General features: G+C 45.8%; 1 protein-coding gene across 8 annotated transcripts in view; it reads left to right on the top strand.

Moving 5' to 3' along the window:
- SLC8A3 (solute carrier family 8 member A3) overlaps positions 1-17,158 on the top strand; it is a 140,617-nt gene extending 123,459 nt beyond the window's left edge. For 3 of the 8 annotated variants that reach the window (XM_036913340.2, XM_036913341.2, XM_036913342.2), the window contains exons 4-8: positions 6,011-6,028; positions 10,025-10,149; positions 10,714-10,813; positions 12,470-12,745; positions 15,203-17,158. In XM_036913340.2, the coding sequence (XP_036769235.2) occupies positions 6,011-6,028; positions 10,025-10,149; positions 10,714-10,813; positions 12,470-12,745; positions 15,203-15,579 (896 nt within the window). In that variant the 3' untranslated portion in view covers positions 15,580-17,158. Of the gene's footprint in view, positions 1-1,042; positions 1,147-6,010; positions 6,029-10,024; positions 10,150-10,713; positions 10,814-12,469; positions 12,746-15,202 lie in introns of all 8 variants that reach the window. The other 5 variants (XM_036913348.2, XM_036913343.2, XM_036913345.2 and 2 more) reach the window with 5 other exon arrangements.
- Positions 17,159-17,682: the final 524 nt, after the last annotated feature.

The raw sequence follows: 17,682 nt of genomic DNA on the forward strand, positions 1-17,682 counted from the left end.
TGACCCCACTGTGGTTCCATGAGGGACGAGCGGAAGCTGCAGAGGGAGATCTCGGTCCACACGGCAACTTCTCCAGTGGCGGTGGGCCTGAGCCAGCCTCATGCCGTGCTTTGGAGGGGAATGATTTTTCAAGGAAACTTTGCTTCCCTGGAGGATTTGTTTTTCTAAAACAATATGCTTTGTTGAGATACCCTGAAATGAACAGAAACACCCATGACCTTGTCCTCCAGACCCTTGATAATCAGTGATTGAGGATGCTGGCCTCGGGACACATCAGCTCTGCATGATAGAAGTCCAAAGGTGGTTTAGAATGTGATGATTTACATCATTTTCTTCACATTTTCCCAGGAGCACATCAGCTATAAACATTAAAGGAGTTTTACATCATACTGTGGTTAAAACATATTTATTTTAGGTCCTGCCACAGAAGCCCTAAGAGGTAAAGAATGAGAAAGACAATAGCATTCTACCTTCCTTTCTCTCTCTCTCTCTCTTTCCAGTCTTCATAACTACTTTCCTTTAAGCAGTGGGTATAGACACAGGAAGAGAAATAAGCCCCAGGCCAGGTTCTGTTGATGTAGTTCCTGTTGTGGAAGGGCCCTGGGTTACTCCCAGTGGGCCAGTAGTTTACCTACTGCCCAAGGAAATGGCAGTTACCATGTGACACCTAAAGGAATGTGCTGCCCAACTCATTCCTACTAACTGTCAGCAGGATCTAAACCAACTCCTCCCTGCCATCACCCTCCCTCGTCCTTCCCTTCCCTCCTGTCCCCTGGATCCCTTCCTTTGCCCACCTTTCCCTGCCTCCTGGCTCCCTTTCCCTCTCCCCTGTAAGGACAGCTGTGACCAAGGGGACAAGAAAAGCTAAGACCATTCTGATACAAGAACAATACACTCCACCGTGGTCCTGCCAAAAGCCACCATGGCAGGACCGGGCTGCCTGGGCCAAGAGTGATGCGCCATGACTTTAAAGGCTGTGCTCCAACTGACCAAGCAGTCTACCGACCCGGTCGACACACTCTCTCTCTTGTTGTCCCTACAGGAAAACCGTAAGGGTTAAAATAGTAGATGAGGAGGAATACGAAAGGCAAGAGAATTTCTTCATTGCCCTTGGTGAACCGAAATGGATGGAACGTGGAATATCAGGTGTGAGATTCTTAAAACAAACGAACAAAATGAAGCAGCAAAAGACAAAAAGAAAGGAAAAATGTAAACAAACTGAAAAGCAACAACCAAAACGCAACTCTATTTTTCCCCCCTTTCTCCCCTTTCCCTCATTTCTCCTTTTGACCAGTGGATTTTTTTATTCTCTCCCCTCCTGTATTCTCGCTCTCACCCTGTTTCGGTATCATCTCTGCCTTCTTAGCCTTAGCTTATTTCCAAGTCCTCCTTTCCCACCTTCTGCAGCACTGCAGCCTCAACTCCTCATTATCCTGATGGGTTACTTCCTTCTGCCTCCTGGTCCAATCATACGATTGCCTGTGCCCCTCACTCTCCCCCACAGCCCACACACAGACACCAACCAAAACCTGTAAATGTGGGAACTCCTTGGTGGGTGGGGAGGAGAAGACAGAGAAAGGAATGTGATGCAATGCATGCCTGGCTCCTCCCCTGCCTCCTTCCCCTCCCACCCCTCCCTCTGGAGCCTGGATTGAATGGGGAAGGGTCTGGGGTGGGGGCCTGAGTTGCAATGGTGCTTTGACAGTTTTCTGCTGCATTCCCCAACCTCCCGTGAGTGCTTGGCAGGTTACTCACGTGCAGAGTGGCCCATTGGACCCTCTGCCCTTCATGGAGGTAAGTGTTTTATCTGGGTGTTTCACAGTTGGGTAGACTGTGGCATGGAAATGTATGCCCACTGTCAGAGGCCACAGCTTCTGAGAGCTCTCTGAGAGAGAGCTGGCTTCTGAGGTAGTCATGCAGTCTGAATCCTGAATTATTTTTCCTCCCCTTGGCATCCCACCCCATCCCATTCTACCTCTGTGCCTAGCCCAAGGTAGGGTGCTTTATTTAGTCTACTTTAGGATGAGGCAATCCATAAAGCAGAAATTGAGTCTGCAAAAGGAGTCAGTAATTCCGGGTATGGAAATCTCCCTAGCCAGAGGGACCTGGAAAAGGACTGATATTGCCACAGAGGATCCAGAGAATTGACTTAGGGGTTTTCCAACAGTAGAAGGGACTCTACGTGATGTAGTTGGTGTTGATCCCTGAGAAACAGGTTTTGGATGATTCACAGAAGCCTGCCTTTGCTTGGCATCTGCAAATGAGCATATCACCAGATCTCAAGGTAACCCTCATCCCACGCCAGAGAAGAGGCCTCATCTCCTTTCCTCAGGACGTGCATCTTGGAACACCTGCCAGGGTTTCATTCCTAAGGGACTGATTATGTTACAACAAAGGTAGATGTAAGGAAAGATTTCTTCCCTTGGAAAAAATGATTGGAAGCCACCACTTTGAAAGTTTTGGAGGAATATATTTGGGGATGGGTAAGGGTGTTCTTGGGAAATAACAAGAGAAGGAAATTTACATTCCCCTTCAGGAAAGAGATGCTTCTGGGATTCTCATGGAGGATGGAACAGTGAGACTACTTGTTTGTTTGAACATAGTCACATGACAAAAAGCAGCATAAAGCCTTCCACTCAAGGACAGGCCTAAGATGTGGCAACTACACTCCCAAAGGCTCATCAACACATCTTCTTCTCAGACCTTCACCATTGATCAGTTGTCTTCTGGGGACTCTGTCTGCAGACCTGACCAGTTCTGTGCCCACACTGGTTTGGACATACCTGGTGTCCCAGAAGCAGAAGCCCTCTCCATCTTCCATTACTCATCCTCTCCTTGGCCACCTAGTAAGATGTTGCTATGAGCCTGACTGCCAAAGAGTGCTGGAAGAAAGAGGAAATCTCTAGGTCCTTTCTTCCCAAGTTGCATCTCCATTTCTGCCAGTCCTCCAGTTCCTGCCACAGAGAATATTCTCAGAAATTGTCTCAACACCCACCCTATCTCATTCCCACCTCCTTGTGCATCTTCATGATTGGTTGGACACAGCAGACAACCAAGACCATTGTAAACTAGCTTTATCAATTTCCACAGTCCCAGCTATTTAGGTGCAAATGAAAGCAACACAAGGGATCATATAGGGAAGTTGGAAAGAAGGCAGTGGCTCAAGACAAGAATAATGGTTTGGAAGTCCACCATGACTTTATCCCACCAGTAAAGAGGCTCTTCTTTTCTTCCTCCCCATTAAGCTCCTATCAAAAGCAAGACAGAGAGTGACCTAAGAGAAACCTTGTGCTCTTCAAGAGACTTGGCCAAACAAATGCCTATGGCTACTCCCCACTGGAGGACCACTTTTTCTGCACTGGATTCTCTGTCCAAGGATACATCAGCAAAGCCCTGGTTGTTCCTAGTCCTTGAGGAGGGAGCAAGAGAGAAGACAAGGATTTCATCCAGCTATGGGTCTGATATGCCCCCAGATCTTCCCAGTTACCAAGATGCCAAGATGAAAGTTGTCAATAGAAAATGTGTCAGTTTCCTGACCCCCTGTTCTATTGTCTATAGGGTTAATTTCCAGTTTCTTCAGAAATTCCCATATTCTGGCTTCAGACCATAAGGTGAAAGGTCATGAAAAGTGATTGTCTAGACTCAGAATCAAATGAAAACATCTGATTTTCGGAATTCCCTGCCGTTCTTGGAGTGAGAAACAGTACAGTGGAAATTGCTTTTCATTATCACTACTGCACAAAAGAGTCTTAGGCATTCAGAATAGCATAGTCTCTGCCATGGTCAAAAATGACAATCACATTCCAAAAAAAATAAGGGACTGGAGATTCTATTCTCAGCAAACAGACTTCAGAGGTGAGAATAAATGCTCTGCACAAGCTGGGGGAGGGAAAAAAGAGAGAATGAATAGGAAACATAGTTACTTTGGAGTAGAGTAAGCCCTGGAGTCTAGAAGTGGACGTCAGAGTGACACTGAGCAGCATAGTCAAGGCTGTTGGGCCTGACCCTGGACATCAGAAGCCTCAGGCACAAAAGGAGAGCACTGTCCCCCGAGAATGTGACCTGTTGTGCCTCCTCTTATCACATCAACGGGCTCATCCGACAAGCTGCCCAGATGCTTCCAATTAGACACAGAGCTTTGCTGTTTCCTGCTTGTCCCTGGAATGCCTAAGCAGGGATAAATGACTTTCACCTGATCCTAGGGATCAATACAGGGAAAAGTTCAGCTCCAGCTTCTCTCAATCATCAGCAGCAGGAAAAACACCCTGGAGGCATTGTGTCGCTCAGTACTGGCCCACCTGGATTAGTGGCCCATTTGTAAGCCTCAGATTCGTGTAGACAATGAGCAATGAATGGTGTGATTCCAGATGACTGCAAACCCTCTCACTGTGCTAGGGATGATCCTGGTGTTGGTAAGGATGTCTCAGTAAAAAACAGGGCAGCGGGGACCTTTCTGGAAGAACTGCCCCTTGTCTAGCCTACCTGGATACACTGCTGTGTTCAAGTTTCTGGTCTCCTCTGGAATTTGGGGACCAGGTGGGGCTCTTCCATGCAGATCCATAGAAGGAGCAGAATGAATAAGCTCTCTTGCTATCTATTTATCATCTATCCTCCATCTATCATCTCAATATAGTAAGGAGATCTGTTGACCCATTACTCCTCAGAATCCCATATGGGAGAAACCAGAAAAAGTCAACTGCTGTTCACCCTGTTTATATACCATAAAATTCTAGATCCGCATGTGTCTTCAGTGGTTGTAAATATGGAATGATGGATCACAGGCTTGAGTTGCATTCCTAGAGATTTTTTAAAAGAAACAATTCACAGTTACCACCCCAACTCTTCCTCGGTAATCTCCATCAGTCACCAGCTGCAGCAGGAGCATGTGGCAGGGTGTTCCTAGACTTTTATTTGACAAGAGCCAGGGATGAGGTGCTATGTCAAAAGAATTTTTATCTTAGGACCTTGACATCTAAGAGAGTTTGGCATAAGTACAAATGCAGGGACTAGGGACGACCTGTGTTGGGAATGTCTAACTCAGCTTCCCAGTCCATGTAGGAACTTTGTATTTGTCATCTCCCATCTATAAATAGCTTTCAGTATTACAATCTCTCTGATCTAGAATATCTGGACTCTGATTTAGCCTGTCCCTTCTGCAACAGGAAGACCACCATCCACAGGTGCGGTAGCATAGGATATTTGAAAAATACAATTGGTGGCAAACAACAGACCTTTGTTGAACACCTACTAGTTGCAGTGGCTTTGCTAGGCACAGGTGATACAAAATGGTAGCAGTCCATGGTCCTAGGCTCCAAGCTGTATCTGTGAAAAGATAAGCCATTCAAGGAAAACATTCTGCAGACCTTTCCTTTTCACCAGGTCATTCTTTTAGGGGAACTCAACGTTCTGGCCAAGAAGGTAGCTGGGAAGTCATTGGTGGCCATAGAAATGTTATGGGCACCAGGTAGCTGAGCACGATCTGATTATGAGATTAGGGATAGAAAATATAGGACTGAGCACTCCATTACCCAGTGCCCTGAGTTCCTATTCAAGTCCCCGGGTCACTTTCACCACTGATAAGCCAGCTAGTCTGGCAAGATTGCAGCCTATACAATTTTCAAGGTAACTGGATTCCACTCCTTTACAGAATGGATGTGATAACCGGATTCCTTAGAAGATCACAGATAACCACCTCTGTCTATGCTCCATCCCTTTAGTTCTCTCATCCTCATTCGTCTATCCATAGCCCTCGGATTTGCAGGGAAGGCATGGGGAAAACTTACAGCTGCAGGGCCCTGGTCTCAGCAGTCTCCCTGGTGGCTCCCACCTCTGCCACTCCTGCGCATGCTCCAAATGCTGCCTTTTGCATGTGGCTGCAGAGCTCTCACCTACTAAGGCCACAGCTTTCCTCATGCTGCTGCAAGCACAAAGCCTGGGGACACTTTCAAGATGGGACCTTAATGCTCTTTCCTTTTCTTTCTTCCCTTTTCTGGTGTCCATTTGCAAACAGCGCTCCTGTTGTCTCCAGGTAAGAGGTGTCTTGCCCCCTCTTTTCTACTTCTTGCCTGTGCCATTATTAGTTTAGGACCAATGTCCTTTTATTTACCTAATAGGAACTGTGAGCTCAAGTTTACCTGACAAGTTCTCCTAAAGTCTGGGAGATTTATTTCCCCACTTGAAGTAATGTTGAGGAAGTAGACAATTCTTTGAACACTGTTTCTGTGAGTGGATGTAAGTTAAGGCAGAATTGGTCCTCCGTGGGACCAGGAAGAGAATAGAAATTCATCAAAGAGATGGTGGGTCATAGACTTCTCCTGAGTCTTAATTCATTGTCTTCTCATGTGGTGGGGCAAGAGAGGGTGAGAGTCAGAGCAGAATGTCCTGATAGGATCATGATGGGATTTCAAAGAAAATACTTGGATCTTGAGGGATCCAGGGAAAAATAATCAGAAGCTGCTGTGAAAACATGAAAAGCAATTTTTAACAAATCTGAAACTTTACTGATCCTGGATATCTTCCATCTCATCACAGCTGAGACCTAAATTGCTAGAACTTTGGTTCATTTGTTGCTGACCCTTGAAGTCACGTGTACCATCTACAACAAGAAAAATTAGGGTATTAAAGGGGAAGTGGGGGGAGAAGGAGGCAATTACCCAGTTGCAAATGGAAATTTTGGAGACTTTTTGTCTTGGAGATTTTCTTATACAGAATCTATCTCCTGTTGTAGGACCTACACCAACTTTGAGAGTATGTTTGCATCAGTGGAATCAAATCATAAACAAATTCTAGTTTTGTGGGCAGATAAGAAAGTATTTCAAACATATCAGCAATACCATAATTGTTGGCGCAGGCAGACTGAGCTATATAAGACATCTCAATACATATTAAAATCACATGTGTCATTTCATCAATTCTTCAAACATATAAAAAATTTTAAGGTTATTTGAGAGGCAACACATCTTACAGAACTCATTGGTACTCAAAGTCACCTAAAGGCTACCCCCTGGGTTTGAGAAGGGAAAGTGTATATAGTATGGACATTTACAACCTTGGAACCATAAACAACAATAAAAAATGTGGGCAAATCCCTATACTTTTCCTTTGTGAAATATTACTCTCTTTATACCAACAGGATAAGGACTACCCCCAACCCCATATATTCCAGTGCTTTCCCAGGGTAGTAATATCATAGCCTTAGGTATTCTTTCTCCACTTCACTCATCTTCTTGCATGAGAAGTTATTTGGGCTTCTTTGTTCCAACTCTTGCCTCTACCCACTACCAACCACAAACATATACACAAAACAAAGATTGTGATTCAATATAAAGCTTCTCTATACTCTTAACATATTTGCACAAATGCCAATAGAAGCTAAAATAGGAAAAGGAAGTATTACATTCCAGATTTTTCACTCTGTAAACCTTTGATGTGGGAGTCCTTGGTTAGACTTTAAATTCACTGGAAATCTCAAATCCTTGTTTGAATTTCCCTGGATGGACAGGCGAACATGAGTAACAATGCCTGGCAGTGAAAGATGGAGAGTAAACATGTTCATTCTGAGCTACGCCAGGGACCTGGGAGTGAGAGCAGTGACTGCATCACCCCACTTCTTTTTGAGGATGCTTGGGGAGCATTCATAGAAATCTATTCTTGTCTGGCCTGGCAAGCTCTTTGTTCTTCCAATATTTGTTCAACCTTCCATCCTATTCATATTCTCTCTTTCTCTTTCTTTCTCTCTGTTCATCTCTCTCTCTCTCTTTTTCTCTTTTTCCTCCCTCTCCTCCTTTTCCTAGATCTCAGAGTGTTTAGTCAGTCTGCATATCAGGTTCACCTGTCATTTATTCTTCTTATTTGAAATCCTGAGTCATTAACATAAACAACTGATCAGAATCGTTATGGTCTTTCAGGTTTGAGACATCACTTTCTCAAGAAATTAACTCAGTATGAATGTAAAGGGGTGATCATTATAAAAATAGAAAAGGCAGGAGTTTCTACCAAACCAAGACACTAAATCATACTTGATTTAAAGGCATGTGAATCAATCAATTAAAAGAAATATATGGAGTACCTCTGTGGGGCTGTGGGAGATCCAAAGATAGAGAATTGGTTTTTTGTCAAAGAGATTTTTGCAGAAAACTAGATGGCAAAACTTACTGTCACCACAGGGGTAGACAGGTCAGTAGGTAGATCAATATTCTGCCAGATAGATATAGTGCTAGAGTGATAGCTAGATAAGGGCTAGACAGGTACATTTATATGTCGCTGGAGAACTCATTACATTGGTATGACGTTCTTGTGGCACATGTAAAGTATGATATGGGGAAATTTGGAAGGGAGGAATAGAATAGTATTGTCACTGCTAGGATAAGCATTATAATATGGTGCCAAAACCTGCAAGTAGAGGAGAAGAGTACCCATGCTTTTAAGCAGTCTACACACCTTCCAAGGGCTTTTTCTCAGAGTGGTTTACAGTCTGACTTCTAGGACTGATGACCTCATATCCAGAACTCTGCCCAGATTTGCCTTCCTAATTAACTAATAAGAGATTTGGAATCGATGGATTAATGATTTCAGGCTATTAGAGGGTATCTGCTTACTTAGAAATATACAGAAGGACATTGATCCTCGAGAAATAACTTTCTGAAAGCAGTCACCAATGCTAGAGGGAGGACAGTACCACGGACAGCTCCCAAACATTTTTGGGATTGCCTTGTTTGCTCCCAGAAGTTCTGAATAAAATAGCCAGCTCAGGAATCCTCTGCATACTCTTACCGTCTTCATTCAGGAAAACCAAGAAAATCCTTACATAAAACAGACTCACTGCTTGGTAACTTCCACCCTTGGCTTACAGTCTTTCCAGTGAATCCCTTCCCTTTCAACCTCAAGAGCTTGAGTCTCATACCTCCCCATGCTTCACCAGTTCCCAGGATAGAGGGAAAAGAAGACCTTCTTGGCCTCCAACCCATTTTGTTCTTGAGATTATCCAAGGACGAGAGGATTCCCCTAGGAGATTTCACTGTGTGGAATGAAAGCAATTAAGGAGCCAAATAAAAGAATTAATTGCATGTAAGAACATGGACTTGAATGGAAAGATATTTAAATGAGCTCTGAAAGAAATAGGCTGCCAAGAACAATTTTCTAATCAGAGGAGAATAAAAAGATTTGATCTCTATTTCACTCTAATCCAGAAAACATGTCTTCATGGTGAAATGGTCTTAAAATGGACTCATCAGCTGATGTGGAAAAAGTTTCTAACTCGTTCAACATGAGAAGCGACCACTGGTACATGAGTGAAGATGCTGAGGGACACAGGGGATGCCTCAAAAGAAAATAAAGGAAGAGCTTTCTTCTGTTTTGTTTTTGAACAAGCATTTGTGTTTTAGAAGAAATGTGCCTGATTCCTATGGAAATCCTGGGGATCTTTCATTGTGAAATCATGAATTGTTTTAGGAAACCTTCCAAGTTTCTCACTGTGAGGATAACATTCACTTGCATGAAAAATAGATATTCCTGGAAACATCCCTCCTTTCTCCTCTACAGAGGGGATGGTCCCAACAGTGTTGGAAACAGATGTTAATGTGAACCAGTAGACATTCCCTTTGCATTAAAATGTGTTTATGATCCCCAAGAACTCTTACATGAAGTAGTTAAACAAAGAGGCCCAACAGTTCAAAATTATTAAAGGTCAAGAGATTTGGCTTTTGTTCTCAACTCTCCAGTATCTCACCAAATGACTTGGGAACCTCAGCTGGTCTGTTTCCCAGAAGGTCTTTGAGTCAGGTTGCCTTTCCAAGTATAAACTGGAAAGAGGAATGCTTACCCCAGGCCTGCAAGGACCATAGTCTGATGGTCATTAAATGTTCAGCACATTTTGGAAAGTGGCTCTAAAAAAAATACGCAAAATCCCCATTCTCAAGAGCCATTTATTTGTGCCCACTGCCTATTCCTAATACTCTGAGCTTTAGACTTCTAGGGGATGGCAAATGTGCTAAATTAAAGTTAGTCTGATTTTGTTTTGTTGCAGAGGTGACAGACAGGAAGCTGACTGTGGAGGAAGAGGAGGCCAAGAGGATAGCAGAAATGGGAAAGCCAGTATTGGGTGAACACCCCAAACTAGAGGTCATCATTGAAGAGTCCTATGAGTTCAAGGTCAGGCCATAAGTGAGATCTAATTGAATAATAGAGTGATGGGGTGGGAAATAGAAGACCTAGAGTTGTGTTTCAATGTCACCACTAAATATGTGACATTGAAACTGAACAAATCACTTACCCACCCTAGTCTCAGTTACCCCAATTGTAACATGGAATGAGTAGTGCTGGCCATTCATATCCTAGGAATACTGTGAGGAAACATAACATAGCGTATGGAATGACTGGGCTATAAAGCCCTTATGTATCATCACTATTGTTTAGCTGTATTTTTATGGCAAAGATAGTAAATTTCACTACTCCAGAGCATGGTTTATTGACACCATCACCATTATTCTCTATTGTATTACTCTAAACATCCAATGTCAGCAGTTGCAACCAAAGAAAAGGGAAATAGAAGGATTTTCCCAGAAGATATCACCCGAGGCCATTCATGCATAACTTTCAGAACTCACACAGAGACCCCAGGAATGCAGGGCATCTCTCATTCCCTCAAAACACCAGGCTCCTCGATAGTTCTCAGCATTCTAACCTCATGATTCCAAGTTTTCATCTCCCTGACAGAGTACGGTGGACAAACTGATCAAGAAAACAAACCTGGCCTTGGTTGTGGGGACCCATTCATGGAGGGACCAGTTCATGGAGGCCATCACTGTCAGTGCAGGTAAGAGGGCCTCAGATGGGCACAGGCCTTGCTGGGAGAAGCAGACAACACTGGAAAGGGAAGATTTCTTTCCTTTCCCAATTTCTGTGTCCAGTCTTCCCAGCTCTAGTCCTAGGTGTTTGCCTATTTTACTGGGTTACTTTGGAAAAGAATCGGGGGGGTAACTAAAAGAGCATGGCTATCTCTGCTTTCAAATCCTGGTGCTGCTGTGTGAACTGGGACAAGTAATTCTCTCTGTGCCTCAATTTCTTCATCCAAAAAGGGAACTGTAGCTACCTCTCTCAGCAAAGCAAGTAGAAAGGTACCAAACATGAACTCAATATAGTCTGGTTTCTGTCATTCCTTCTTCTCATTAATGTGGTCCTCTTTTAAATCAGAATGTGGGGCTATTCTGATTTAGAGGTGTGGGAGTCTGGAGTTTACAAAATCTTTGCATTGACTCTCTGGCAAACCTCTGCCCTGGATGATTGTAAACCTCCCCTTCAGCATTTGTCGACAGGTTCCCTCAGTAGTGACACAGCTCATGTACCAGAGGCCTACAGACGTGATTCCAAGGGGATGAGATGGACCACCACACCCTGTACTGCCTCTCAGCACCACCGAGGCCTGTTTGCACTGCCGAGTACTACTGGCCTTGTCTCTTTTCATGAGACTTTGCTGTCATAGCAACCCACAGGGTCACATCCCTGAGGCCCCTGAGCCAGAGCAAAAGTCCAGCCAGGCAGCTGTTATCCCACTTTCCCATCGCCTGCTTCAGATACTCCCTGTTGTCATCCCTCTGATGACCCCACTTTGCTCCTAAAGACACAGTAAGCAGAATGTAGGCCACATAATCTAAACCCGCCCCCCTTTTTCAAATAAAGGACTGAGGCTCAGAAACAAGAAGGGATTTACCCCAGCTTCCAGGTTCTCCTCACGGCAAGCTGCAGTTGGAGCCCAAGTGTCCTGACTCCAGTTCTTTCAAAACCCAGCTTCCTCTAGTATGTCAAGACATTACGGAGGTTGCCCTTGAAAGATGCCAGAGGGCCTCATCACATCCTCTCCTCCCAGACTGCCAAATGAGCACCTCTGCCCAATTTTCTGGCAAGGGCAAATGGGGCCCATCCCCGCTCAGTCCCAGGGGCTCTTTGGAGGATGGCACTGGCTCTCTGGTCTGCCGCATGATGTGGAATGACAGCCACCCCTCTGGGGACAGATAATGGCCACAGCCACAAGGTTACTGCAGCGGTCATGTCAGGAAAATGGGGAAGAAGCTCCACTGGTGTCCAGTGAAGAATGGGCACACCACTGACTTAGCTTTTCTTCACCTAGGCAACCACCTACAGCCTGCTTGGTCCTCCTCTTCTGCCCTCTGCTGCCTCGTCCCTTTTGAGTTCTTCTACCCTAGCTCTTCATCTCTTTCTCTCTTCTTTCCTTATTTCCCTGTCCTCGCTCCCCTACTCTCCCAATTCAAGTTGGCCAGTGGGACATCCCAGCACAGTTCCCCTTTCCCAGCTGTCCTCTGGTGCCCACACGCTGGCCTGGACCAGCTGCCCAGGAGAGAGCTGGAGTCTCCTTCCAGCGGATGATGCTCATGGGGTATGCTGGATTAGACTTTCTCATAAATGGGGATCTGACCTTGCTGCCCTTTTCTGGGCCTATTTATCTTGTCTCCAGCAGGGGAGGAGGATGAGGATGAGTCAGGCGAGGAGAGGCTGCCTTCCTGCCTTGACTATGTCATGCACTTTCTGACGGTCTTCTGGAAGGTGCTGTTTGCCTGTGTGCCCCCCACAGAGTACTGCCGTGGCTGGGCCTGCTTCGTCATCTCCATTCTGATCATTGGCATGCTCACGGCCATCATCGGGGACCTAGCCTCCCACTTCGGCTGCACCATTGGCCTCAAAGACTCTGTCACAGCTGTTGTTTTTGTGGCGTTTGGCACCTCTGTGCCAGGTGAGTATGAGGGTCACATGGGTTTGCAAAGAGGCTATTACCAGGTTCAAATGCCCCCCACACTTTTCCTCATTATCTTCCTTACTATCTCAGATCTGAGCTTAACAGAGCCTCTGCCCCTAAGGTGGAGAAAGCCAATCAAAGGGACTAATAATAGCACTAATGATAGCTAACATTTCTTGAGCCGTTTGGATGTGTCAGACACTATGTATGCTAAGCAATTTAGATGTTTTATGCCTGTAATGCTCACCAAAACCCTATTTAATAAGAACAGTTATTATCCATCCCCACTTGACAGATGAGGAAACTGAGGCCCACAGAGGGTAAGTTGACTGCCCGAGTAAGTGGTCCAATTTCTTAACCTCCACATTTTACAAACAGGCCACAAACAATGCAATCGCAAGAACATAGACATTGTTCTCCTTCCATTTCTCTCTGGCAGTCTGAGAGGCTAGAGATTACCTGCTTATGCCCCAGTAGAAATGCTCACAAGCTTTCTTGGCCTCTGCTTCAGAAGGACACCTACAAGCACAAAGTGCCTCCCAACAGGATGGGAGAAGGAAGCTTAGTGAGCTCTTGTCTTTTCCTATGATGAATTACATATTCCTTTTTTTTTCTTATGAACTCCTAGAAACAAACAGGAACAGGCATTAATTTATTCATTCATTCAACAAATATTCACTGAGTCTGATATGGTCTTGGGCTGGTTAGTGGGGCTAGAGTGGGAGGCAGGACAGACATGCTTCCCTCTCAACATGGAGTTTATAATCTAGTGATGGAGACTACCCCCAACTACTGTAATTAAAATCATCTCGATAAGTTTCATGAAGAAAAAGTACAAATGCTGCACAACTACAAAACGGGGGGCCTGAGCTAGGCTGGGTCAGGGGTGGCTTCCAAGAGAGGATGTATGTAAGCTGGGCTAGAGTGACAAGTAGCAGTTAGCAGGCAGGAGGGGCTGCATTAGCTCAGGTTCCTTGCTTAGTTCAGTTGGAGTCTCCAGGGCATCTGAACCCTGAACTTCTGCCAGGGAGCTGGCCTTCCCACTGTTGTGGGAAGAGAGAGCATTTTCCTATAAGAGGATGAGGCTGAATCTCATCAAACAGGACTCTGTGGACTGGATCCAGGGAAACCCTTCCAGGACCAGGAACACAAGTCCTTCTGGAAAGTATCTGAATCTGTATCACACTCTGGGAAAAACTCTTCCCCAAACCCCAGCATGGATGGTGGGATTATTTGCATACTAGTGATGCAAGATGTTAGGCTATCATGGAAATGTGCTGGGTGGTAGGAAAATAGATGGATGGTTCAGTGAAAGCTTTGTGGAGGAGATGCCCTGTAATCTCTGTTCTCTAGACCTCAAGGGGCTGGAACTATCAGAGGGAAAGGAGCAGATATGGAGAAGAGAAACAGACATAGGGAGCAATTGCAGAGGATCAGAGGCAAAAATCAAGGTCATAGGCAAGAAAAGGGAAGAGATTTTTCCATAGGAGATCTGAGAAAATTGACAACAAGGAGGCAAGCCAGGACAAGCAAGTCAGGGAGAGAGCTTGGGGCACCTCCAAGTCCTTGCAAATGGTCCAGGGAACAGCTGGCAGATTAGGGGCTTGAAGGTTACGCTATGATCCACTCAGCTGACTCTGTGACTTTGAAACTCTTTGGATGTAGAGTGATGGTATGCAAAGGGTCCTTACATGAGGGTTTTAGGGGCAAATCTTTGGCTAAGTTCCCATGAGACCCTGGGCAGATTCCTTAAGCCTTATTTTCCTTACCTATGAAATAAAAGGGTGCCTAGATGTCCCTGACAATCCTTCCAGTGCCTATGATCCATGCCAACATCTAAAGTCAAACAGCCTGCATGGCCCTGTGCTCCATGTACTAACTGCAAAGGTAGAACCCAGTGTTCCTTGAGCCCACAGCTTACCTTACGGGTCCTGATTGTGGTTTCCCAGTGAGTGCTCTGTCTCTGCGACTCCAGCACCAGGTACAATGCTGAGCCGGAGAGCATTGTGAAATAATTGTCCATGCTACCTGAGTGAATGCCCTCTCACCTGAGTGAATGCCCCATGTGACAGGTACAATCAGGCATCTACTTTAAGCAGCTTCCCATAATGTCAAGGTTCCCTGGGGAGATACTATGGGATAGCAAACTCCCCTTACTGAAGAAATAGTCAGGAGGGAATAACAAACACACTTGGTAAATATCAGGACCAGTAAAGCCCTTAGGAATCTTTCAGACTCCAGAACAGCAGATGGGGAGCACGAAGCCCCAGAGAAGTGAGGTGACTTGTCCAAGGCCACACAGCTGTTGATGTCTGAGCTGGGGGTAGCTGCCAAGCACCTGCCTCTCATTCCTGGGCTCAGCCTGCCGGCCTGAGCTACCTTTCGGACTCATTCAAAAGTAGACCCTCCACGTCTAGCTTTGTCCACCTCTCATCTGTCTCTGCACTTTTCCAGACACATTTGCCAGCAAGGCTGCAGCCATCCAGGACGTGTACGCAGACGCCTCCATTGGCAACGTCACGGGCAGCAACGCCGTCAACGTCTTCCTGGGCATTGGCCTGGCCTGGTCCGTGGCCGCCATCTACTGGGCCCTGCAGGGACAGGAGTTCCACGTGTCCGCCGGCACCCTGGCCTTCTCCGTCACCCTCTTCACCATCTTCGCGTTCGTCTGCATCAGCGTGCTCTTGTACCGCCGGCGGCCGCACCTGGGCGGGGAGCTCGGCGGCCCTCGTGGCTGCAAGCTTGCCACCACGTGGCTCTTTGTGAGCCTGTGGCTCCTCTACATACTCTTCGCCACGCTGGAGGCCTACTGCTACATCAAGGGGTTCTGAGCATCAGAACACAGCCTCCGCAGGGCAGGTTTAGGACCTCTCCTAAGAGAAGGGCCCTTCCCCAGCAGGGACCGTTCCAGGGTGAGCAGCCCTGGAGAGGCAGCACCAGGATCCAAGCCCCGGGAACCTCACCCGCCCAGGCCCTGGCAGTGAGCTGAAGGGGCAGCGTCTCACCCAGTCACACGGAATGGAGGAGCACCCACTTGACAAGGTCTTTAATTCAATACAAACCAACAGCAGCACCAAATCCACCTCCACCCTACCTTCCCACCCACGTCCCTGGCCCTTTCACCACGTTCTCTTCCACCTCCCGAGTATTCCTCTGCTTCTCCTCCCCTTGGAGGCAGGGTTTCTCTTGTCTGTCAGGTGTGGTCCATCACTGTCCTCTCGCTCAGCTGGGGAGGCGTGAACATGGCTCACACCCACGGGGCTGGTTTGGGGTACTCTTTTCATCGTAATCATAATTGTGGTGGCTTCTGTTTCTCCCTCCGGTTCTGGTCATTGCTTGTCTTGTCTTTTCTTTCTGAAGTCAGTGACGGAGGTGCTGTGAAAGATCTTAAGGTCTGAGCCGACGGACAGGCATGAATTTTCAGGCACATGCTCTCCCACTCTCCCTGGGTACCAGCTACCTCTCGGCTCCACTGAGGACTTGTCCCCGTGTCTTTTTTTTTTCTTTTCTCAAATCTTGAGAGGATTGCTGGCATTTGGGTGGAAGTAAGCTTGCACACCCATGCAGAACGATAAAGCACAGGGGCTGTGGCTGGAGCAGGAGGAGCTGTATATGCTTATGTTTAAAACAAAAAGTTCTTGTCCTCTTCTCTGTCCAAGCCTTTCAGATTCTGTCCATCTCACGTGTCAATGTCTGTATGTTTTTCCTTCTGTGGGAAGACCCACCAAGTGGGAGATACGAGACAAAAACAGGAGTGGTATGTGATGCCCAAGGGTGGCTGGGAAAACAAGAGGGGTCGATTCTTTCTTGGGGAGCTTTCTAAGGCAGGAGAGAAGAGATGCCCACCTGGTGAGCTCTCCAAGAGGAAAGATTATATTTAAAATGTCAGTGCTTCTGAGGAATGTCGGCTTCACTACCCCCCACTCTCTGATGCACCCCACTAAGAGGTCTGACTATGTTTCTTGAGGTAATACCAAAACGGAGAAGTTTGGAAGAAAACAAGGGGCCCGTTCTCCTCTCCTGGACCCTCAGGTCACATTTGAAAGCATTTTCACAATATAGGAGCTGGAATTCCTCATCTCTCCCACATTCCTGCTTGTTTTTAAACCTCACGAAGCTCTTTTTCCAGCCTGTGGGCTATTTCTTGCCCCAGTAAGAGGAATCTTAATTGTTATAATCCCATGGAGCCTGGTTTATAGAGAAATTGCTGTGGCCTACAGACCTTTTCCCAACAAATTTTGGAAGGACCTGGCTTTAAAACACACACACACACACACACACACACACATATGAAAATCACCACAAAACTGCCCACAGATCTTTAGGCTTTTCTGCATTGACATAAATACATTTTTTAAGGGAAAAAAAAGAAATAAAAAAAATACCTGTTTAATTTTAAACACATTTTTTTAAGAAAAAAATAACTAAAAAAGAAACAGTGCTCATGTCATAAGCTATGTTGACAGTTGCCAGTGGAAATGTTGGGTTGGTTTAAAAAAAAATAAAAGCTATACTTATATCTCTCTAAATACAGCTTGCTTCTCACCATGTTTCTTCAGGAAAAGGTCCAGGGGGCCACCTTTGGTTTCTTCTGGAGCAGATGTGGTTGAAGTGAGGGTGTTGTCTCTTATTTGTATCTCTTATTTGCTTCTGTCCCCTCCTCAGATGCCAGTGTGTCAAATCCAGTATTTTTAAGGCAAAAAAATACTTCAGGGAAAGGCCACCTGTTAAATGTGGACCTTAAGACACTGAGGACATAAGCAAGAGAGCTGTGAATGTAAAGGGAAAGAGCTTTTAGTAGAAAGGTAAGGCAGCCAGGCATCCGGCCAGGCAGGCTGTGTCCTGTGTTTATTACCAACAAGCATAGTTATCCATGTATTTACTCATCATACACTCAGTGAGGATATTTTGAACACCCTCTATGCATTGAGCTA

This window comes from Manis pentadactyla, chromosome 11, assembly GCF_030020395.1.
Source record: "Manis pentadactyla isolate mManPen7 chromosome 11, mManPen7.hap1, whole genome shotgun sequence".
In the NCBI taxonomy this organism is placed as follows: Eukaryota; Metazoa; Chordata; class Mammalia; order Pholidota; family Manidae; genus Manis; species Manis pentadactyla.